Source organism: Sciurus carolinensis, chromosome 15, assembly GCF_902686445.1.
Source record: "Sciurus carolinensis chromosome 15, mSciCar1.2, whole genome shotgun sequence".
In the NCBI taxonomy this organism is placed as follows: Eukaryota; Metazoa; Chordata; class Mammalia; order Rodentia; family Sciuridae; genus Sciurus; species Sciurus carolinensis.
Window position 1 is genome coordinate 63,214,012 of NC_062227.1, and position 26,560 is coordinate 63,240,571.

General features: G+C 32.2%; 1 protein-coding gene across 4 annotated transcripts in view; it reads right to left on the reverse strand.

Moving 5' to 3' along the window:
• Window positions 1-697: 697 nt before the first annotated feature.
• Window positions 698-26,560, reverse strand: part of Txnl1 (thioredoxin like 1) — a 32,861-nt gene continuing 6,998 nt past the window's right edge. The window contains exons 2-9 of one of the 4 annotated variants that reach the window (XM_047526419.1): window positions 24,154-24,250; window positions 20,006-20,179; window positions 14,437-14,559; window positions 12,661-12,730; window positions 11,129-11,301; window positions 8,178-8,282; window positions 4,224-4,266; window positions 698-2,878 (exon numbers count right to left, since the gene is read on the reverse strand). In XM_047526419.1, the coding sequence (XP_047382375.1) occupies window positions 4,228-4,266; window positions 8,178-8,282; window positions 11,129-11,301; window positions 12,661-12,730; window positions 14,437-14,559; window positions 20,006-20,179; window positions 24,154-24,250 (781 nt within the window). In that variant the 3' untranslated portion in view covers window positions 698-2,878; window positions 4,224-4,227. The other 3 variants (XM_047526421.1, XM_047526423.1, XM_047526422.1) reach the window with 3 other exon arrangements.

Sequence of the window (26,560 nt, forward strand, 5' to 3'; positions counted from 1 at the left end):
CTTTACACAGGCCATAAAGTTTAAAAGTGATCTTAGTAGCCTATAAAATCTCCACTATGTCCACATATCCCTGTGGTGCTGGGTATATAAAAAAACTTATTGATCTAAAACTAAACCAATTTATATATAAAAGCATGCTTAAAGTGATATCAAGATTCCTCCTTAAACAATATGGCATAACCAGGGAATAGCCCAGTATTTTAAAACTTATCTACCTACCAAACATGCTACATTTATAACATAAAGCACACATAACTTGTGTTTAGAAAATTTTGTAGAATACATTATACCTCTAAAAATGAAGTTTTAAATCTAAATGAATACAATATGCCTCGGAAGTTTCTTCAGTGGTTCACAGAATGAATTTCCTATTCCAAGTTACTTTTCCAAAAAATCATTTAAGATTAGAAATGACCAATTCCAAAAGATAAACACCTTCATAAAAATTAACCTATTGAACTCATCTATATAAATATCAATATAAGCCATTTACATAAACCCAAAATGTCATTTTTTGAACTTTACAGAGAGGATATAACTAACTTAATCGGCCCTGGTACTTTATTGTTATTACAGTATTAAATATTTTAGACATTAAAAGGAACATGGGAAGACCCTGTCTTTATTTATGACAGTCATACATAAAAGCCTCTGGCCAAATGTACACTAACAACCATCCCTGTAGACACTGCACAAACCCTGTCCTCAGACATTAGGACAACAATGGCAGAGTTTTTTTTTTTTTATGGCAGAGTTTTCAACTCACGTTATCAACTGTTAATGGATTGCTAAGTGCTTATCTCTAACACAGCGTTGAGACTGGGAACAATTTGGGGCTTGATGACAAAGAGGACCAAAATGGATCATAAGAGACCTATCATGAACACAAAAATATGGTATCCTGTGCTATCCTTACCCTTAGCCATTTGCTGATTAACTATGTACTGTAATACTTCACTTTAGCTTCTGTTACAGACAGGGTATTTCACTGTTTTTTCTCATCAGATATGCCCCCCATGTGAAATATAATAAGATACACAAATGAAATACTTTTTGGTGCGTCTGACAAAACAAGCAATAAACAGTATTGGTTTTCTAGAAAGTACTAATATAGCTTTGGTTAAAATAAGTGGTACCTTTGTCTCAAATGCTTATTCATCTAGAAAATTCAGTGTTATATATAAATGTTATACACATGTATAAATATACTATTTTAGGAGAAAACAGCATTTCATCCTGATATTTTAAATAAGGTCAGTTATGCATGTTTATTTGTAATAGTAAAACTTCCCATAAGTGAAACACATTACAGTTACCTATAACTTTTCACTATTTACAATTTGAATTTTTATGGAATGTCTGTATATTGTAACCAAATGAATTATAGAAAAGTCACATAAACAATATAAACCTGATGTCCAATCCTTTACGAATATGAAATCATTTTTACGGGTTTTCAAACTGTCAAGTATAAATAGGATGAGGTCAGTGATACTTAAGATGAGGCACTTTAACAATTACCCAAAAAGGTTGTGTACAAAAATGTAAAACAAAATTCTTGGTATTAATCTTATCTCTAATTTCAGGTGTGATTAATCTGAGATGGTCTATATTAGGAGTAACATAAATTTTATTCTTTGCCTTTCTGCCTCCACTTGACCCAAGGCAACAAAATTGCAAAATACATAAACTACAGACATCACTGTATTCAAGTACAAATGAACTGAACTAGTAACACTTGGGTTTCAGAAAGTGACCACTTCAACATTAAAACTTCCACATAAGTTTTCATAATCATATATAAATACATCTCCCAAGGGCAAACAGCATCTCTATTATACCTCTAGACAAGATTGCTTTCAAATGCATTAACTGAATCACACTTTATGTTTTAGTATTCTTAAAACATTAAATTTTAAAAATACTTAATATTTTAAAAATTAAATTTATCACTATTTCCCAGATTACAATTTTAGGATTTAAAAAAAAAAAAAAAAAAAAAAAAGAATAGATGTTATGTTGAACCAAACTTTTGCTAAAGATCTTTTAAACATAAACATTTGGTCAATTCATTTTCAACCTTAAATCATGTTATCTGTCTACCTATTACTGCATGTTTTGGTGGTTTTGATAATAAATGCTGGTTTACAAAGAATTATTGTTGTTTCATAAAATAATTGTACTGTATTTTTCCCAGATGTCTGAATTTAACATTCCTTTATTAATAAAGAAAATGAGTCTCAAAACTTAAAGTTCATCTAGAAGAGATTAAAGTTTGGCATGGGAAAGAATTTGTAGACCCGTCAACTGTTTTAGGTTAAGAGTAATTAAATTTCCTTAAGCCTGTTTATTTCTGGCAGTTTGTAATTTGAGTAATTTCTAGCCCAGACACCAAATATCCAAATGACTTTTAATGAAACAGGAGTCAATACTCATTTGAACATGGTTAGCTCTTCCAAGTTCTTTATCAAAACTGCTTGTTCTATGTGCATGTGTACACCTGTACTCCTTGACTAAAGGAGTCTAAAGACAGAAATTAGCTTTCAATCAATATGCTATCAGACATTTAAGTCTCCTCTAAAATCAGAAGCTGGCTAATTTTCAAATAAAAGGAAGGAGAAAATACTTATGTAGACTGACAAAATTTAAGCTTGGCAAAAGTAATGACTTTTATTTACAATTGCATGTATCAAGATTACAACAGAAGACTAGTGATACCATCTGAACAAAAGCAATGATTTATTGGTAATGGCAATGAATGAAACACTGACAGTCTCTGGAGAGAATCAAGCAATTATCCAGGAGCTGCAAATCTGATTGCAACAGGTCTTCCAGTATCTTTTGTACCTTAGTGGCTTTCTCCTTTTTTGCCAACTACCTAAAAAAACAAAAATAAAAAGTTCATATTTATAACTTACTGATCTACACATTTTTTTCCCCCAAAAAATACTAATGTGGTAACCATTTTTACACCTGGTATTAATTTTTATCCTTGAATTTCTGGGCATGCAGTATACTTTCACTGTGGAAGCAAACTGTGTCACCCCTTCCCCAGGCCACAAGGAATTAAAAATGAAACACATGCAGGCTATTTTTGGTTTCCCACTCTGTTTTAAGAAAAAGTAATGTAATTTACCCACACAAGGTTGACATTTAGATAAGTTAATAAAAAAAGATGATGATATGGGTAAAACATATTTGGCATAGTATTTTTAGACAATCAGAAATCAAATGTCCATTACAAAATAATCTAGAATTAAAAGAGTAGCTAAATTCATGTCTTTTCCTTCAATATGAAACATGCAATGACAACATGATTAAAAATGACTACTTTTTCCCAGTTTCAAAAATCAAACACACACCTTGGCTGCTACAAATTACTGTAATAAAATGTAAAGAATTAAACTTTATGTCTGTCAGTGATTAGAAAAATCCTCTATTGTGGGTTTTAAAAAATGTCCTGGTCGCTATAAATGCATCATAAAAATGTGAAGAAAAACTTGTCTACCAACCATTCTAGGAAACAAATTCTCTGTGGGAGGATTCTAATAATAGTAATTTTCCTTGAATGTAGTTTATCATTAGTTAATATATTCTCATAGAAGAAATGCCTCTAAAGAAACCTACTTGCCAGATATTACATGTATCTTTGTATAGAAAATGATCTTACATACACTTATACACTTTCATATTTTAAATGGATTCTTTTCCAAATGGTACTGTATGTACAAAGCAAAACTCATAAAGGTCAATACATGTCTGGTCTAAAACAAAACAGCTGGGTCGATGTCATTCATGAAAGATTTAAAAATTCTTTCCACTGAATTCCCAATCACATAATGCTGTTAATGTAGTCAGTCTAAAGACAATCAGTCTAATTATTTTGAAGTAATTTTTCTCTAATTAAAAGAAAAAAAATGTTAGAAAAGCTCAACAAGCCAGAAAGATGATAAAAAGATAGTGTCATAAATGAATGTGGGTAAGAGTAAGAAAGCCAAGATTAAAGAGACATTAACTAACACTAGAAGGAAGGGGAGGTGGCACTATCTGTATCATAAATGAATTTAAGCTGATAAAACACTGAAAGCATTATTGATCATTATATTACTTGGGAAATGCAAAACACAAAGCTATTAGATTAAGCAAAAGAAAACAAAAACCACTAATATTAAAAATTAAAAATTCAGCTGATGTGATACAGTAGAAGACACAAATCTGCATACTGTTTCACAGGTTGATAACTCTCAACTTGCCAATATGTATTCTCTGTAAAAAAGAAAAAATTCAACATTCCAGTATGGATTTTTACCCCAAATACAAAGCTCTTTTATTCTTGCTAAAGTCTTTATATCACACCTCAGACAAACAAAAGTTTAGGTACATAAAAATTAGGTGTCAAAGACATTTATTCAGTAAACAGTCCATTGATCTTCTATGTTAATATTTTAACCACACCTATCATTCAGTCCACGAGTCCTTGAGCTCACTTAGGTAGGCATAAGCAGAGAATCATCATCACAATCAATCATCAAAAAGACTTTGGGGCTAATGTTCCAATGAGAAAAGAAAACCCATTATTCTCAACTAAAGCTCTACTATAAAAGAACTTATATTTTAAGTGGCTCCTAAAAAATAAAACTTATAAAGTTTAGAATAGATTAAAACATTATTATCCAACTAATTTAATCTGAAAACATTTATAACAACTTAAGTTTTATTTCAATATTACGTCTTGAAATGAAGAACAAAATTAAAACTGAAACAGTAGAAAACAAAAACAAAACAAAAGTCTGGTGAGCAACTGAGTATGGTAATTAAATTAAAGCACCTAGTTGCAAGCCCAGAACAAAATAAAAGGCCAACTGAGAAACATGGCTAGGATGAGATCTGAAGGAAGAGATGGTTGAGGAAATCTAGGTAATAAGAAGGCTGATCCAGATGACAGAAGCTGTAGAAATCTTGCAGCAACAATGGAGAGAACATGGGAAGGGTGAGAGCGGGTAGGTGCTAGATGAGCAGAGAAGCAAGGAGGGGAGTAGAGTGAGACAAGGTCAATCTTTATATTACTTCATTTAAAAAAAATCTTCTGGTTTTAGTTCATTTGAGTTGGATTAAAAAAGCTGAAAAATAAACAGATAGAAATGTTACAAAAATAGCTGATATGGTGAATGGCCAGTTTAGAAAATTCTATTTTTATTACAGTGATAAAAATCTGCTCAGCTTTTTACATGCGCCTCAATTCTGAAGCAGAAGCCTCACAATTTTCTCATTTTTATACACTTATATTTTAATATTAAAATAAAGCAATCTGTGTAAAGAGCATATTTTAGCAAAGAAAACATCCACTTCCAATTAAGATGGAAAGCTTTTCATGCTGCAACACAAGGATACATTTACAACAAATAGCCAAAGTATATATCATATTTTGTGTATGATGCCTGTAAAAGCCTAAAACAGACAAGTAGAAGGTGTAGTCTAGTCTAGCAAATCTTAAAAGAATAACCTCACAAAATTGTGATTGCATGCAAGGTAGTCTAAGATTTCTATCCACACCCAAGATTCATCAGCATTACCTTAGCTTCTGTCATCTTAGTGACATAAGGGGAACATCAGTGACATTTCTCTGAAAACTAAAATTATCTACAAATAACTCACACACATAAAAATGTAAACTGAAAATGCTAAACACTTCTTTATCATTCATTAAACCATTTTATATAGCTTTTCACTACAAAGAGGATATCAAAACTTTCTTCCCTGTGCCTATAAAATGCATGCCAAATCTATTTTGAAATTTTAAATTTTAATTACAATGCATAATCCCTTTTAATTTCAGACTGACTGAACAAGTAAAGGGAAAGAAGTGTCATACTTGACTTGTCCTTGAATGACTCCTGCACCTTCCCACTTTCACATCCAATTCTCCACTTTTCCACTCTAAGGTGCCCATTATTATCTTTTTCTTTACCCAAATTCTACTTCCAAATTTTAGTTCAAATTGCTCTTTCTTCACAAAGTATTTTCATACTTTCTCAGTGATGGTTTGGAAGAAGGATACGTCACAGGACTAAGAACGTAGGAGAATACTTTATGGAGGAAGAGACCCTTGAATAAAATTTTGATTAACTTTCTATATGTCTGTGAATTATTCTACAAGAAGATAATCTCTCTGTAGACAGGGACCTTGACTGAACTAGCACAGTACTACAGGGACAAAAGTACTAACCTATATATTATTTCCTTCATTGAAAAACAAACTCATTTATAATTTTTAATAATCATCTCCATTCAAGGACAAAATAGGTCAAATTCAATTAAACTTTAAACTGTCTGATTCTTTTACTTCATTGAAGCCATGGCTTCATATAATATAAAAACAATGAAACACTAGCTTACTTTTGAGGAATAATCCTACAAGGCAATGAATGACTACATGCAGAACAAATCTCATCCAGAAACTATTACGAGGAAATGCAATGTAATATTAATAAGAAAAAATCATTTAACCATTCATCAGACTTAAAAAGGAAGGGGGTTAAGAAGCTCAGAACATCCATGAAGGAGATACATTATAGTATTCAAATTAATTCTCCTACCAGTTATCAAAATGTGGCCCAGCCTGGGCTTCCGGATATCCTTTCAGAAAGTCTGTGAGGTCAAAACTACTTTCAGAATAAGGATAAATAGTTATTTGCCTTTTTAATTCTCCTCTCATAAGGGTATAGAAGAGGTTTCCAGAGGTTACATTATATGTGATATTACAAAAGACATTAGAACAAGAGAATTCTATTAGGTTAGACAGTGAAGAAAATCACATAAATTATAAAATGCTCCTCTTCTTATTAAATTTGGTTTCCCTTTGGAAAAAATTATTCATTTGAATTAAAATATATTATTTAATTAATATATGGGTTTATTAGTTAGAAATAAATATTTTTTAAGTTCCCAGTCTTAACTTCTGAGAAAAATACGGCCTACATAAACAAAAGTTCTTGGTCCTCAATCATATTTGACAGTTTAAAGGGAACCTAAAACCAAAGAGTTTGAGAACTTTTGACATTTAAACAATGTCAAAAAGGTTAAATTGGACAAATGACTGCTATAAACATGAATACTCTCAAGCAAAAAAAAATTCCAATTCCTGTGTTAATGACAGCCCCAAAAAGGGAAGTTTGGCAGTCAAAAAGGAGAAAAGACTAGGCTGGAAGTGATATGAGGGAGTATGTAAAAAACAAAAAAGGCAGAGATAAATGCTTAGATGAACAATGATGAATGCAAATCAGAAAAACTGTAACCGAATGGAAGGTGGTAAGAAAACAGAATGGTAACTACCTGTAGGGGGAAAAACATGGAAACCAACATAAACTGAGGCAAAAAACAGGAAACTAGAACTAAAATAATGGTAGGAGAAAAGACTGCTTACAGTAATAGATGGTGGAAAAGAACAAAGCTAATGAAAAACTGTGCAAGGCACTGTTAAAGCCAAGTCCAATGGCGTTTAATTCAAATGGGCAAAGCAGCAAAGCAAGAAGCCCAAATGTCTTTGTTGCTCACACATTTCCCCAGGAAAATATTTCTCGTATAGTAAAAATGTAGATGTTTAATCTCTGCTTCTTCTGATCTAGCATTATACATATATATATTAAATATCCACACATGACAGGTCTATGTACATAATTATCCCTATAGCTCCCCAAAAGTTAGTAAGTTATGAGAAAGGAAGAGAGAAGTTGAAAAATGATCAGTTAAGGTATCTACTGAAGAGGTTTTCAGTTTTGTAAAAACAAAAATTTTATTATAAGACCATGTACTGTTACACAATTCAATTACTTCTGAAACTGAATTAAAATCAGATAAGTAGATACCCCCCAAAAGAATACAGCTCCAATTTCCCAACACATCTCCTTCTCCAGAACATAGCCCTAGGGAAACTCTCTCATGTCCTAGTGTGGCTGCCAGATACAGCTACAAGAAACACTGTGATACATTATCTCCCGTGCTGCTACACTCCTTTTAGATGGATATCTCAAAATGTGATTAAAGTGTCCTACTTTAACCTTACAAAACTCCAGGACATGATTTTGGATTTTTATAGTCAAAAAAAGTATGACTACTGATATATATGAAATTATTCCTTTAAAACTACATTATTCCAATTATCATTTAAACAAACTTACTCGTTTGAAGTCATTCATATTTGTTGCCTGGACTGGAGTACCAATAAAAGTAAAATATGAAATTCTTGTTGTTTCTTCTTCACCCTGATTAGACTGAACAAATATCTGCCAAAAATTAACAAAAAATTATCACATTTATAATTGTAGCCTATTTTTAAATGAACATGCTTTAAGTTTAATAGATTTCCTTAGATTACTAATAAAGTACCCTCCATTCTTTTTAAGGATTAATCTAAATTACATAACATTTAGACTAACAGTCCTAAAGGTCTGTTAATTCCATAATTTGCCCTGCTATTCTCACCTTCTCCAGGGATGTCATGGCAAGACACCCATATACACAATTTCATGGTAATTTAGTGTGATGGTAAGGAGGAGTCATAATTAAATTCTTTACAGAATATGTTGAAAGAGTATGAGATTCATGATTATAATAAGATAGACTGCTGTTGATTATTTTATTAAAATCATAGTTTGTCACTGAGAAAAATTCTGCAGTTATATTCTTTGTGATATTCATGCATCCATTCTATTTCCTAGAATATTAAAAGAAAAAATAGTATTGAAAATCAGTTCCTAAAACTATACTCTGTCCTCCATGTTTTTAGGGTTCACGTTTTGTATTTTCTAAAACTGCTCAGTGTAGGGTTTTGTTTTTGCAGTGCTGAAGATCAAACTCAGGGCTCTTACAGATTCTAGGTAAACGCTCTGTCACTGGACTACATCCCCAGCCCTACTTGCTCTATTTTTAAAACAATATACTCTAGATACTGTCTACTTAAAAATATTGCCTTTCTTGATCTGGATGACATATTTCTTTCATTCCATGACAGTACTCATTGCCTGGATCTTATTGTTGTTTTTATAGGCAACCATAGATTCATAACAAAATGAGTTTATCATCAAAGACTATTACCAGTTCACAGTTTATTTATACATAATGAATTTGGTTTCTGAATATAGCACAACTATTTCTTGTTTTTAAAATTCATCTGCTTTCTCTGATTAGACTCCTATCAAAAATATTATTTTAATTCCAGTTTTATCAACAAAAAAGTGGTTAGGCATGCCTTTTGTTTCTTCATTTAAGTCACTAAACTTTTTATCACAGTACATAAAAAGTCTTCAGCCTATTACAAGATAACTATCATCAATGACTCCCAATGACAGATTACTTCGGAATCTCTGAGTCTAAGGTTTTTTGTTTTTTTGTTTTCCAATAAACAAATACCTTCCTCCCCACTAGTAAGTAAAACAAAAAAGTTTTATTAATTGGAGATATGTTACATATATGAGAAAAATCAGGAAAGTATTGATAACCAATACTTGAAGATTAATATAACCATTTTCTTCAATTTCATTTGGATAGAATATTTCAAATACTTAAAACCTCTGCACGATTATGTCTTCACATTACAACTATGCAAACTGTAAAACTTTATTAAAAACCTGCTTAAGAAAAAAGACAACTCATATTATAGCATTCTTCTTTAAAAAAAAAGTACTAGGGAGTGAACCCAAGGGTGCTTTACCACTGATGTACATATCACTAAGTTCTAAATATTTTTAATTTTGAGACAGAGGCTTTCTAAGTTGTTGAAGACCTCAAACTTGCCATCCTTTTGCCTCAGCCTTCAGAGTTGTCAGAATTATAGGCATGTATCACCACACCAGGTTAGTGTAGACTACTCTTTGCAGAGTTTGGTTTAAGTGTCAGCATATGAACCAATGAAATTTTAAAAAAGGATGAGGAGAGGGATTGTCTAGTCCTTTCTTGCTGCTATAACAAAATACCTTAGACTGGGTAATTTATAAGGAGTATATGCTTAATGCTCACAGTTATGGAGGCAGGGAAATCCAAAATCAAGATGCTAACAGCTTTGGTGTCTACTGAGGATCTAGACTGTATTTCCAAGCTGATACCTTATTATTGCATCTCACAGAGGAAAGGAATATGTTTTCCCTTAAGGTAGAAGATACAGAAAAGCAAAATGCTACAACAGTCTTCCAATGTACAAAAATAAAATTATTCCATTAAAACGAAGATATTTTATGAGTCTGGTATGCCTAGTTCTCAATGACTTTGTGCTGGTTTCTCCTTTATTTTTCTAAATATCCTTCTGCTTTCTTTTCTAACTCTCCTATCTCCCAAAGGATGGGGAGGGGCTGGTGGAAGGTAATGTGGTAATACTAAATTCTCAAAAGCAATTAAAACTGATAAAAAGCAGCTGAACTTTTTATAAGTGGCACACATGTTTTTTAAAATCAACATTTATCACTTAAAATCATCTCAGGCACTATAATATTCAGATATACCTTAGGCCATTTTATAAAATGTAAGATTATGCTTTCAAATAGTTATTTTTAGCTAGGTACAATGGTGCACACCTGTAATCCCAGCAACCTGAGAGGCTGAGTCAGGAGGATCACAAGCTTGAGGCTAGCCTGGCAACTTAGCAAGACTGTGTCTCAAAATTAAAAACAAAAAGGATGCGGCTCAGTAAAGCACTCTGTTCAATTCCCAGTACTGCTCCCCACCCCAAGGAAAGTTATTTTTACTGGTACCATGACCACTGCACTACTAAAACTCTGTATTCTAGAAAAGTAGGGTTCCAGAAATGTATCACAATTCATCACCAGGTAGGAAAGCTAAAGTACAAATATCTCTTAATTGAAGTATAAATGTTGTAGAATAAACTTTTTAACAGAAGTTGATGTATATATGCACAGATAATTAAACTGACAAACCCACAAATATTTAAAACTCAATCTGTCCTTTATCTTTAGGGTACACAGTCAAATTAAAAAGAATCTTTAATTAACCCATTTTTATTCATTTCAAATTGCCAAACACTACTTTAAAGGATCATTTAGAATCATCTAGGATACTGAGGGTAGGTAGCATTGTTACCACAAACCTGTTAAATATATCCTAATGAAATACTACTTACAGTTACACTGTTAACATTCTGAAACTTAACATAACGAAGAGGAACAATGCCATCTTCTTTGATATCATCCTCTGTCAGCTCCAGAGCTTGAGTTGGTTCACTTCTTTCTGCCTCTTCAAAATCCATAGATCGGGGTAGGTTGATAAAAATTTTTACGTATTTAGGACCCTGACCTATAAAATGGTAGAATAAAGTGAAATGCTAAAAATTGTGAGCATACTATACTTTCTATCAGTACAATCACAATATACATACAGAGACAGACACACACACACAGGGCACAGGCACCTATGCACATACCCACGTGTACCTTTATCAGAATTCCACCATTACGAGTTATAGAAGTCTGAGTATTTTGACAATTCCTTCCTTCCGCAATACCTATTTACTGGTACCTTCTTGGCCTAGCTAGCACTACCACAGTAAATATTAGGGATACAAGATTAAACTTCACACATGAATGTACATATACCTGTACACATACAGTCCTTAACTACAAAAGACATACTATGATAAATGTAACACCACTAGTGAGGCGGTATAAGGAAGGTGGCAATGGATTCTGACAGTACAAGCAGGTTAAAAAACCTTCGTAAAAGAAATAGTTTTTGAGGTAGTCTCACAGTTACCAACAACTGGTATATTTTGTCCTTTAGGAGGGAAGTATTATCAGTGACAGCATTTAGTCAAAATGGAATGAATCATAAAAACTGTCAAATTCCACCTTAGGCACTGGATTAGGAATGTGCTCATGGTAAGATCACAAGTACAGAATGTCTTAATCTCTTTCACTTCAGGGTTTAACTTTTAAGATCCATATTTGTGGCTAACTAAGGAATAAAAAGAGATTTCTACAATATTTTCTACAATATTTGCTCATATAAATATTTATAAAAGGATAATTTTATAAATGACAAATTATTAACATTTAAAAATCACACAAGATAAGTAAATACCATCTGATAAATGGGAGGCCTTAGCTATTTATCTCAATCAACTGAACAAATCAATAAACCTTAGGTCCCCATTCCCCTAGGTTCCCCCTCCCCCACTAAAAAAAAAAAAATCATCAGTAACAGAAAAAAGGAAAGGGGGGCAAGGAAAATGCTTTGTTTTACAAAAGTGAAACACCAAGTCTGTGCAACCATGTTGACAGACACTACTAACAGGGTACAAATAGAAAGATCTGAAGTCTGAGTTTTAGGAGGTGCTTGATATCAATCTCACCTAGTTTTGACTCTAAAAAACAGTCACTAAGAGTATAAAGTTGGAAAGAAGGGTTTAGTAGTCTGTAAACTAATGGGAAACAAATTTTAAAAATAAAAAAGTTTAGAAATAAAAGTTCTATTTATTTCTTAATTCAAGACCCTATAATTCCACATTATTTGCCCATTCATTTATATTCTTCCAAAAACAATTCCACTCTTTCTCAAGACAAGGAATATATATCTCAATGTAATAAAAAGTTTTAAATATGTGCTAACAAGTGTAGGAAAGCAGGTTAGTTTGAAGAAAAACTGTCCTTTACTCACCATTATCAGGCCCTTGAAATTTCATGGAATAAAGTTTAACAGGTTGATTGAATGCGACAGTAATAAGCAGCTGTGGGGAAAACAGTTTCATTATAAAAGGGCTCTTGAACACCTTGAATACACAAAATACCTAAGCAGAATAAAAATAACAGAAACAGAAAACACGAAGTTCATCTAACAAAACCTATGCAATATGGAAAATCAGTAAGTTGAAAAAAACTTGATTAGAATGACATTTGAGAAATACCACCATAAATTATTTATGTAAGGGGATGGTAAAAAAATTAATGAAGTAAATTTTCTAAATTATGCATTAAAACCTATGGTCTTGTGAACTAAAAACTGGCAGGCAATCTGCTTTCCAACAAATCAAACAAAATTCACCCCAAAATTAAAATAAAACTTGAACTATATATATTAGTATGTAGTATACAGCTTTTCTAAGATAATAATTTGGAGGCAGTGCATGGACCATGCAGAGAAACTAGCCCTTATATGGACTCCTACCCAAAACTCAAAAGAATAGGGCTCGAGGCCTAGGGCATGAGCTTGGCATGCATGAGACCCTGGGTCCAATCCTCAGAAACAGGACTTCTATAGCTCAACAGTATGCCATCAAACCTCCATCTTAAAAGTTATTTAACTAAATCTGGAAGGCCACATAAGAGTACTAGGGTACAAAACACTGCTAGGATGCCTAAGTCTAAGAATGTCTGAGTCATTCATTCAACTTTCCTTCCAGTCATAATTGTGTCTAACATAACTACCTAAGTTTCTACCCTGGAAGAAAAATGTTTCCCTGGCAGAAAGATTTCAGAGAGGCTGTAGATAGTCCTACTAATATATATTATGACACTCTACCATTCACAAGGAACAAAATATGAATGGTACTCTCAAAGCTGTATAAGGCATCCCTGGTTAGAAGAAATATAAGGTTTAGATTTATAATTTCAGAATCATATTGTGGTCTAAGAAAATAACTAGGCTATTTCCTTTGGTTATACCACCACTTTTTGTTTTACCCATAATGTGTCAAAAAATAGAAAGCATGACATGTTTAGAGAACTGAGCTACAAATGAAGAGCAGGATATTAGAACAAAAAGTCAGAAACACATTAAGCCAGCAACATATCTTCTTGAAGCCAGTGAATGATCTCATAACACTTGAAACAAAGAGAAACATGCAGATCTATACTTCAAAAAAGTAACTTTTGTGAGCATGTACAAGATAAACTACAATGAGGACAAATCAGAGACAATGGAATAGAAAGTAAATTAAAGAAAATAATATCCAAATAAAGTTAAAAATGGCCTGATGAAGGCTGTTACATCCTACCTCTTCAGGGACAAGGATACTGCAGGGACGCAAAGAAAAAAAACAGTACAGGTTTATATGTGGGATTAAGGAGCTAGCCTCATAGGGAGTGTTCATCTAATTATTCTCTATTCCTCAGACATAAACTCATCTAGGTGGGATGTACAGAAGACAGATGAAGGATAAACAAAAGGACCAAAGAGTGGTGATGTCCCAACTCAACAGTGGGAGCAATCCAAGAGTTCTGTAATTTTTCTTAATATGCCTGGCAGCTTGCATAGAAGAAAAAAGGTGGGTCTGAATGGTCAAAGGATCAGAGTCAAAGAAACTAAAAGCTATCAAAAGGAAAGGAAGAAGTGATCATCTGGGAGAGAGAGAGATAAGCCATGAGATGGGCACATGATAAAGAAATGAGAGTAGGCATAGTGATGATCCCTATAACTTGTCAAGCATTCAATTACCTGTTCATCACAGTCAGATTCCAAGAAGGTCATGTCTTTTCGTAAACAGTTGTCAAAACCATGCTCATCACTTTCATTAAGACATTCACAACCAGCCTTGTTAATAAATGGCATTAAATCCATCTGAAAAACATTAAATCAAGACCTTAGATAAAGCGTTTGTGTTTGATATAGAAAGATTAAATTTTAAATCTCTGATTCTCTATAGACTAAGCAATTTTAAAGAAAACATTTGTTTAAAAGTTTATAATGGTCTTTTCATTTGAATTTCTGATTGAGATCTACCACTAATTATTAAAGCCAAATCTGTTTTCAACTCAATAAGATCTCAGAAACTATGTCTTTAACACTAAAATTATAAAAAATTGACTTATACTTTTTAAATAACTGCTTTATAGTATATGTATATGCAAATTAAAATACCTGTAAGATTCGAAGATAGTCTATCTCCCTATTCTAATGGCTCTGGATTCTTTAAACCTATACCCATAACAAAGTTAAATTTAGTATAAGTAACCAATAGGGATTTACATATTTTTATTATAGAAAATTTTCAATGTATACAAATAGAATAATATAGTGAACTTCATTTATTTATCATGTTCGGCTATGAAAATCATCAACACATGGCAATTCTTGTTTCACCTCTACCCCACCCCCACAACCTACACCTCCTCCCAATTATTTTGAAGCAAGTCCTAGAAATCTTTTCATTTCATTCATGAACATTTCAGTGTTTCTGAAGAGAGGTTTTCTAAGAGATAAGTACTGTTTAAAAACACATACACCTTAATATCATTATCATCACTAAACCAATCATACTTTAGTATTAAATATCAGTGTTCCAATTTCCTCAGCTGTTCATAATATGTTCTAGAGTTGATGTATTAAACTCAGAATATGGATTCCAAAAAGTATAAACATGGTCTTTGGTTAATATGTCTCTTAAATCTCTTTTAATCTATAGCCATTGAGCCCACAGATCTCTTACTACTGTAGATTCTGTGCCTGGTTACTTGTGGTGTCAGTCAGCATATTCCCATCTCACGGATATTATGTTGACCAACACTTTCATATTTCCAACACAACACCAAAGAGTTACGGTGACAGGTCATGCTTATCTTCTTTCTGCCTCTAGCTGTAATGCTTCCACCTTTAACCCATTAAGATTTGATTCAATACTTCAGGAATAAATGGGTTACTGAATTGTGTCAAATACCTTTCCTCCATATTTGGAAACTGATTTTTCTTCTTAGATCTATTAATATGACAAATTATAGTTTGTTGCATACTTGAAATAAACCCAATTGTGTTCATGATAGTATTTTTTAGTTCTAGTAATAGATTAAGTTAGATTTTGTTTACTAACATTTTATTTAAAATTTTGAAAATATTCAACACTGAAACTGGTCTGTGGCTAAAGATTTGGCAACATTCATTTGTGAAGTTATATGGGCCTTTACAGAAAATATATTTTACTATTTCCTTTTTCTCTATGGGACACCACCAAAAAATAAAAAAATTCTAAATCAACATCATTCTAATCATACAGTAACTACTAGGCATATGTGTACATTGAACATTCACTTATGTAACTGAAGAAATGAATTTTTAATTTTACCTAAATAATTTTAAATTGCCACATGTGGTTTATGTGTATTTGACGGTTTGAGAGTAGACTATCTTATAGACTATCCCTTGATCTGGATTTATCTGGTTTTCTCATTATGTCCTCAGATTGGCAAGTTGATCATACAGTTAGATATTTCTTTTTTATTGCATATTTTCAGAATATCATTTTGCAGTTATGTCATATCTGCTCATATAATGCTGCCTTGTCCCAGATAGTGTTACATAAGAAAACACTTTAATGCAGGTATTTCCCCTTGTTTTGGTTCTAGGGATCCAACCCAGTGCCCCGTGCATGCTAGGCATAGCACTAGCACTGTACCACTGAGCCACATCCCCAACCCTAATTCAGGTATTTACATGCAGTATTTATTTTGTGTGCCCCACAGTAAATCAAAATAAAAGTCATTAAAGAATTCCCCAATTTTAGGAACATTAAGGTATTAAAAGTATGATTGCATCGTTTGTCTTCACGCTTAAGGTTTTAATCCTAGTGGCATGTAGGTAGACATGGAAAACATAGCATTTAAGAGATTTTGCCAGAACTACCCTTTCCAGACAAATGTTCATGAAGTTAAGAATAATTTTACTATAATAAAACTTTGCTCTGCAGCCTTCCTTTTTCCCTTAACATGTTTTTGAATTGGCTATAATATATTACCTTGAGGAAAATATTTAATATAATATTTTGACTTGTAAAGCATTTAGGTATTCAATGAATGAATAGGAGTTTATACAAGTGAATTAAAACCATTTTGATATTTGATTTAAAAAATATTTTTATTTTTTCAAAACTACATAGTATATATATATATGTATAAATGCATATTTTCATGTATATAGTCTTTCAAATATATATGCATACATACTCAAAATATGAAGAAGGTCCTTTGTAATGGAAAGCTGAACAAGTAACTGATAATCTATAATACTTGGTAAACTTTAAAAATAGTCCTTGTAGTAAATGAAATGGGCACATTTCTACAAAGACATAGTTTGCCAAAATCCACTATTTTGGACATAGTTTGCCACTCCACTATTTAACAGAACATCTAAATAGACCAATTAGCATAGAGCTAGTAATATGTCCCCAGTACCACATATAATAAATATTTAAGTACCACATGTAATAAGTACTTAAATAAATATGCTTTTAAAAAGTTTCAAAATAGAATATATAAAATCAATAACTGTGAATCTTCTAAGTGTAAGAACATAATGATTAAAACTATTCCAACTCACAATTTTACATAAAAATCCTGTCAATATTTAAATCTACTTAAGATGCAGGTTTTTATTCAGTGACTCTTATTCTCATTAATTTCCTATTTGTGTGGTAAGAACATTCCTGGGAACATATTACTAGCTTTAAATATCTAATAAACTTATAGGACCTAAATAGTTCAAACCAATGTTCTGAGTGATCCCCGACAGTAAAAGATACATGTATATATTTTAATAGCTTTGCACATTTTATCCATAATATTTGCATAAAAACTAAATTTATATTACTTAAAACTTCATCCCCCCCACTTAGTTCCTACCTGAGGACAAAACACTGATATCATACTTGGTTGATGTGTATCCCTATAGCTAAATAGCAGGACTGTCATGTTCTTAAGACTTTTTTCATGCTAAGAATAATACTCTTAGTAATAAAGGAAAAAAATAATACAAAAATACAAACAGTTTACAAGTAAGCGATTTCCAAAATTTTTCAAAAGGTGCCACTGACACCATGCTCAACAGGCTACAACCTTTTGTTAGGTATCTACTAAAAAGGGTTTACAAATGTAAATATGTATCTCTTGCAGAGGTACCTAAAACACATTCCCCCAAAATGAAAGCATCAAAAGAATTAAGATCTCTGTTCTAACTCTGAAAATTGCCAGCTAACAAAGACAGTTGACTTAATCTCACTTACACTAACCAATCCTTTGTACTTTTTACTTCTGACCCTAAGACCCTATGCTCTTTCTCTTTAAAACATCTGAATCAGAATGGAGCTCAGCTCTCTCCCTCCCTGTTCAGCATTTTTCTAATAATTTGCTTCTTTCTAACTGTTAGGTAAGATGTTTCACAGACCATGGGCTCTGTAATACCACAAATTCTGCCCCAGAGATGATGCCAAGCTATAAAGAACTTAAAAAGTCTCAGGCCAAAAGAATCTTAGATAAAGAACCAGGAGCTACACAGACTAAAATCAAAACTGAGGAGTGCTGATGATGAAATTAAAACATCAGACTCCAATAACTCTGCTAGAGATAAAGCTTACGAAATGTGGATCCAAATAGAAACAATTGCCTAAGTTTTTTCAGGAACTTGGAGGCAGCTTTTATTTAGCTTAAAAACAATTTAAACCACTGACCTCCCACTTGGGCCAGTGCAACTGTCCAATAGGTGACGTCTTTCTCTGCCCCAAGATCATGTTAACTCCTCCTTTTTTCAACCATATAACTACAGAGTGCCATAAAGTTTGATTATCCATGTTCAGACCACCAATCACTTTACTTTTTATAATCACTTTTCCCCAGTCTTACATCACCCTGCTTGTTTGCTTGCTTCTCTCTCTCTCTCTCTTTTTTTTTTTTTTTTTTTTTTTGGTCTGGGGTGGTACTGGGAACTGAACCCAGGAGGTGCTTTACTACAGAGTAACATCCCCATAAATATTCCTAAACCCTTTCTTTCAGACTGGCAGATTTGAGACTTGCTCTCCATCTCCACACTTGGCTGCCTTGTGAATAAACTTTCTCTTTTACAAAACTTGTCATTTCAGTGATTGGCATGCTACATGACAGGCGAAATGGGCCCAGCTCAGTAATTATCAGCCCTGACTTCAACAACATGTTCATACTTCCTAATTGGATGTTACAACTTCAAATTACAGTTCTATTTTAAATAAACACTAACTGTACTTCCCTAACTTAAAATCATTAATGTCAGTATCACACATTATAGACTCTGTTTGATATCCCTTAAACACACACATACAAAGAATCTCTCCTATTTACCTGACTACACTTTCTCCATATTCAGCATGAACTAAAGGACTTTTGACAGAACTTATACATCTAGCTCTATCATACAGATTTAATATATCTGATACACTATTTTTAATATTAGTTTTAACTTGAGGTAACATTTTTAAAAAATTCATTGACCTACCAATACATATTATGAAAAAATAACATTATGAAAAAATACTGAAAATTTATGGCAATAATTAAGAAAACATGTTACTTTGCAGAATTCACAAATTTGTATAAACAAAACTGCTACCTTGAAATACTTCTGAATTTTGTTTCCTTTCTGAATAGCCCTCAAACTATAAAAATACTATCTTATAATTATTTAGACTATGTAGTTTTCAAACACTATTCATTAAATTACTGTGCAAAAGAAGATTTACTCTTAAAATTTAGAAAAATGTGATACTACAATCAAATTTGATTCTAAAACAAAATTAAAAACTAAACTTTTTTTTAAAAAGAAAAATAAATGCCAGAAAAGAGGGAATACATAAAAAAAAAAGAGAAAACTATAGGAAGTGGGTGGCAAAGGGAGTTCAGAATGTAATAGTCACATGTTAAAATTCACAAAACATCTTACATAATTATCAAAAAGTGAATACTTTCCAATATATTTCTTTACTTCTGTGGTGAAAAAAAGTATAAAACAAGTATTAGAAATGGTATTTAAAGTAGTTCAGGGAACAGATAAAAAATAAGTGGAAAAGAAATTTAGCAGGAGAAATTTAGGAAAAAGTTTATGATGTACCCTTTATAATACAAATATATAGACACACTCAATGGTCAACTTTAGTTTCAAAGTTCTTATATAAAAGTATTCTGAATTAGAAAGAGAAAAAATATGAAAACATAGTCAATTTCATTTCATTTTAACCAAATCATGATATTATTTCATTTTTCTGTCTACATACATAGCCTTTTGGAATATCTGTGTCCTCATTGCTTCCAGGGTCATTTTCTAAGTGTTGCTTGATTTTTTCTTCTAATCCCACAGCATCTGCTCCTTGATATTGATCAATTCTCACTTTGTTTCGAAAAAACAAAAATGTAGGTGTTGCTGATATATTGTTGGTGGCAGCTGTTCCCTAGAATTGACAAATTAAACATTGTTATAAATTAAATAAATCCTAACCACTTTGAATATTCGCTCTACACCTTTATGAAAGTTAAGTATCACAGCTGTAACTAAAAAACATGTAAAATAACATATCCCTAATTGTTAGTTAAAAAACAGGCCTATTTCTAAAAGAGTTCCTATTGGGGCATAGCAATGTTACCCTTACACCCACAAAAAAGAACAGCCCTATTTTTTAACAGTCTTACTGTAAAAATACTTCATTCAATAGAATAATTAGGTTAAATACAGAAATTGTGCTTTATATCAGACAGTTATCTCATAATTACACAGTATGTACTTCTCAGAACGAGTAGCCACAAAGAGTATTGCTAAGTTAACACAAACCAATGCTGCTAAAAAAAAGTACATATCCAAAAAATGTTGCCAATCTACCTGTAAAAAGGAGGCAATGTCTTTTGTATTGCCCTCACTCAATTTCTACTTTTATAGAAACGGCAAATTCTGTTGCTGTGCAAATGTGCGAGTTACCTTTTAAAATTCTGCCCTAGCTCAATTTTATTCCACACAGAGATTAACTATTAATAACCAGTAAACAATTCACACTTTTCAATGATAAGTATTAAAAAGTAGTATAGCAAATGTGTCGCTTTATATATCCAAATACTATGAAGAGACACCACTATATTGTTTAAAGAAAAAACCTACAGAAATAGCCTAGGGATATCTTCTCTAAGTCTTAGAAGAGGGGAAAAAAAAAACCATTACTAACATATTAGAACAGTGTTATCCAAAATAAATATAAATCAAGACATGAACTATGCATGTAATTTTAAATTTTCTAGCATCCACAATAAAAAACGAAGAAGATACAGGTAAAATCAAATTTGCCACATTTCGAGCACTCAAAAACCAAATGTAGCTAGTGGTTACCACATAAAACAGCAAAGTTTCATAGAAAAGCACTTTCAGATTAGAGATAGTGAATACTATACTTAAAATAAGGGCCAGTGAAGTGTTACAGTTCAATAACATGTGACTTAAGTACTAGAACGCAGATGTGTAATGCAAGACTTATGCCAAATCCCCAAACTACTAACTGCATGACATTCTAAAAATTTTCCATACTCAGAAATGTAGCAAATACAAAGTCCCCCCAAAAATAAAGTCGTTCCTTAGAACTAAAGATTCTATAATTAAGTGTATGAAGGAGCCTTCCAAAATTCTTTTTTTCCTTAACAATTCCCCATATTTCTAAATATGCAAATATAGAACTGTCATACAGCCATTTCAACTAAGTCATCAGGGCAGTTTACCTACCTACGACACTGTAGATCAATCAACAGTAATCAATATTTTAAAATTTCTGCTGAGTATATAGCTTCAGAGATAAGATTACAAATCGATCAATTCAATCAAACTATAAGAATTCCCTGTCATGACTTTATAGTCAGTCAATGCCTTAGTAGAATAAATAAATCTAGAGATTGAAAAGATAAAGAAGTGTAAAACACAGAGCTGCCAGGTGATCTGTTATCTTTTTTAAAAAAAAATTTTTATTGGTACACTATAGTTGTACTTATTGGTGGGATTTGTTGTTACGTACTCGTACATGCACACAACATAACAATAAAATTTGGCCAATATCACTCCCTAGCACTTTCCCCCTCCCTCACATCTTAGTTCCTTTCCTCTACAGATATCCCCTTGATTTTGAGGAGATACACCCCATCTTTGTTTTCCTTTTTCCTTTCTAGCTTTGGCATATGAGAGAAAGCATACGATCCTTAAACTGTCTGACTTATTTTGCTAACATGATGGTCTCTAGTTACATCCATTTTCCTGCAAATGCCACAATTTCATTTTTCTTTATGGAAGAATAAAACTCCACTGTGTATATATATCATGTTTTCTTTATCCATTCATCCACTGATGGACACCTAGGCTGATTCTATAATTTGGCTATTGTGAAGTATTTTGCTATAAACATAAGATGCATATATCATTGCAGTAAGATAACTTCAATTCTTCAGGACAAATAACAAAAAGTGGTATAGCTGGGTCATAAGGTAGTTCCATGCCTACTCTTTTGAGGAGCTTCCATACTGATTTCTACTGTGGTTGTACTAATTTAGTCCCACCAACAGTGTAAAAGTGTTCCTTTTTCTCCACATCTTCTCCAGACTTTATTATTATTTGTATTCTTGATGACTGACATTCTGACTGGAGTGAGATAAAATCTCAGTGTAGATTTGATTGGCATTTCCCTATTTGGGAATGATGTTGAACATTTTTTTCATCTATTTGTTGACCATTTGCATTTCTTCTTTTGATAAGTGTCACCTTAGTTCATTTGCCCATTTATTAATTGGGTTATGAGATTTTTTTGGTGCTTATTATGTATTCTAGATATTAATTCTCTATCAGAAGAACAGCTAGCAAAGATTTTCTCCCCTTCCCTGGGTTCTCTTTTCATATTGTTAATCCTTTCCTTTGCTGTGTAGAAGTTTTTAAATTTTATGCTGTCTCATTTATTAATTCTTGGCATTATTTCCTGAGTTTTTGGGGTCCTATTGAGAAAGTTGTTTCTTGTGCCTAAAAGCTGAAGTACTGACCCTACATATTCTTCTAGAAGTTGCACAGTTTCTGATCTGAGGTCATTAATCCATTTTAAGTTGATTCTTGTACAGGGCTAGAAGTAAGGGTATAGTTTCATTCTTCCTACATATAACCAGTTGTCCTAGCACCATTTATTAAAAAGGCTATCTTTTCTCCAATGTATGTTTTTGCCACCTTCGTCAATGATCAGATGATTATATCTGTGTAAGTTTGTCTCTGTATATGTTTTTATGTCAGTACCACGTAGTTTTTCTTACTGTAGCTCCATACTATAATTTGAAGATGGTATTGTGATGCCTTCAGCATTGCTTTTTTGGCTTAAAATTGCTTTGGTTATCCTGGGTCTTCTTCAATTTCTTTCTTCAATGTTCTATAGTTTTCACTGTATAGGTCTTTCATCTCCTAGGTTAGATATATTCCTAGAATTTTCCTAGGAATTTTTTTCTTTTTTTTTGAGGCTATGGTGAATGGAATTGCTTTCCTGATTTCTTTCTCAACAGATTCATTATTGGTATAAAGGAAAGTTATTGGTTTTTTAATGTTGATTTTGTAACTTGCTACTTTGCCAAATTTGTTTATTAGCTCCAGCAGTCTTTTGGTGGAGTTTTTTTGGATCTTCTAGGTATAGGATCATATCATCTGCAAACAGTGATAATTCGACTTCTTCCTTTCCTATTTTTATCCCTTTTATTTCTTTCTTTTGCTTGATAGCCCTGATTAGAATCTCTAGCATTATATTAAATAGGAGTGGTCAGAGTAGACAATCTTGTCTTATCCCAGATTTTAAAGGAAAGCTTTCAGTTTTCCCCCATTTACTATGAAGTTGGCTTTGTTTGGGTTTTCCATATATGGCCTTATGATGTTGTGGTAGATTCTTTCTATCCCTAGTTTCTTCAGTGTTTTTATCATGAATGGGTGCTGAATTTTGTTGAAGGCCTTCTCTGCATCAATTGAGGTAATTAGTGATTCTTGTCCTTAATTCTGTTAATGTGATGAATTACATTTATTGATTTGCATATATTAAACCATCCTTGCATCTCTGGAATAAAATCAACTTGGCCATGGTGTATAATTTTCTTAATATGTTGTTGAACATGATTTGCTTATAATTTATTAAGCATTTTTGCATCTAAGTTCTTCAGCGATATTGGGGTGATCTGTTACTTTAACCATATCATATTAATTCTACTTCTGGAAAAAAACATACAAACCCCAAATAATAATGTGCTACCTTTCCTAACTAATGTAGCCAAAATGACATTCATAATAATGGTAACATTTTCCTACCTGCTAAATGACAAAGTATTAATGATGGATTTCAAACTTATTCAAAAGTAAAAGAAAACAAGGACTCCTCTTCCTTACCTGACACTGATGTACATCTACTTCCAAGAAAACAGCCTGTGGATATTTATTACTCATAGAACTGAAAGCTGGGGCAATCCTCAAACAAGGTCCACACCTGTGGGAAAGGAAAAATAGATATTGAGTAAAATATCATGAAAGACTGTATTAATTTATATCCTAAGAGCACTTGGCAATAGAAACATAAAATAAAAACAAAGTAATATTCCTGGGTTTGGATACATTAGTATTTTCCACTGGGCTATTTATATATACTTGTATCAATACCACATTGCCTTAATAAGAACAGGTATTTTATTAGGTCTCAGGTCTAATATTGCTAGGTCTTCCAATGACATGGAAAGAAATACAACAAAAACCTAAATAAATGAAGGGATATACTATGTTCATGAACTAGAAAACTCAAGAGTTCTCAAGATGTCAATTCTCCTTTTCTTGATCTTTAGAATTTATGTAAAATTCCAGAAGGTTTTCTTGTAGAAATTAACAAATTTATATTCTAAAATTTATTTGGAAATACCAATGAACCAAGCCATTTTGAGATTCAAAACATAGTAAGAACTATTATAAAACTTTATTAATTAAGAGCATACAGTACTGAGCCTACACCTCAGCACACAGACTGAGAATCCCTAATTTATCATATTTTAGGCTGGGGATATGGCTCAATGTTGAAGTTTTTGCATAGCATACATGGGGCCCTGGGTTCGATTCTCAATATTTCAGGAAAAAAGTTTTATGGGCTGGGAATATAGCTCAGTTGGTAGTGTAAATGCCTTGCAAGTACAAGGCCCTGGGTTCAATCCCCAGTACCACAAAAACAAAACAAAAAAGTTTTATATTTTGAAGGCTTTTGGATTTTCATATCAGTGATAACTAAGTGGTAAGATCTATGCAGATATTCCAAAGTTCAAAAATTTCTGAAATCTGAAACCCATGCATTTTAAATAGAGGATACTCAACCTATAAAAGGATAAACAAGTTAATCAATGTAAGAAAGGGGTCCAGAAACAGATTCATCCTGCATTTGATTGATGAAAAGTTGACTTAGCAGCATAGTGGGGAAAGGATGGTCTTTTCAATAAGTAGTACCAATTAACTGGCTATTCGTCTAGGGAAAAAAATGAATCTGGACTCCCTACTATATATCATATACTAAAATCGATTCCAGATGGATTATAGACTTAAATATAAATAGAAACAAAAAAAAATAATTTTAGAAAATAAATACAGAGGATACTTTCAAAATTTTGGAATAAGCAAATATTTCCTAAGCAATACAAAAAGGGAAGTATTGAAATATATTTGATAAATTTGATTGAATATATTTTAAAAATATATACATATGTATTTTTTGATACCAGGAATTGAACCAAAGGGCACCTCCATTCCTTTTAATTTTTTATTTTGAGACAGGGTCTCACTAAGTTGCTTAGGACCTCGCTAAGTTGCTGAGGCTGAGACTGGCCTCGAACTTGGAATTTTCGTGCCTCAGCCTCCTGAGCTGTTGTGGAGATTACAGGTGTGCACCAGCATGCCACTGTATTTGAAAATATTAAGGTTATGAACTTTCATTCATCAAAAGACACGATTAAAAAAATGAGAAGGCAATTCAGACTGAGAAAAATGTGTAAAATATAACAAAGAATTTACACTTCTAATATGTAAAGAACTCTAATAAATCAAAAATAACAATATTGACATCCAAAAGAAAAACTGGAAAATTCTTGAACAACTAATCTTGACAAATGAAATTATACAGTCAAGAAAGGTAAAAAAGGTGTTCAACTTCAGTAGTTAGTAGGGAAGCCAGGGAAATGCAAATTAAAACCATCTCCACCAAAATAGGTAAAACAAGAAAGAATAAAATATTGTTAAGACTGTGGAGCAACTGAACTTTCATATACCGTTTGTGACAGTGCACATTAGAATAACCATCTTTTTTGGGGAAAAAAAGAAAAAGAAATTGGAATTATCTCCTAAAGCTAGATATATAGCTACCAAAGACTATTCCTAGAGTATATTTTACAAACAGAAATGTTAATCTTAAGGCAGCTGAGAAAAAAATTAATGGTATTAGTATTCCTAGCAGCAAAAAACAAAAAAACTACTCACATTCTTATCAATATGAGAATAGGTAAATTAATTATAATCATTTGTACAACAATATACTATGCAACAATGAAAATAATGTAAAATCTCAAGGAAAAAAAGAAATTTCACAAAAATAAAAACAATGAGGAGCCAACTACACAGTATATTCTGATGGATTCCATTTATATACACTTAAAAACAGGCAAAAATCAATCAATGTTATAATAAATCAGGACAATGGTTAGCATCATGATATTTAGTGACAGGAGGGAGACTTCTGGAAGCTAGTAATGTTTTGTTTGGGAGGTGATTA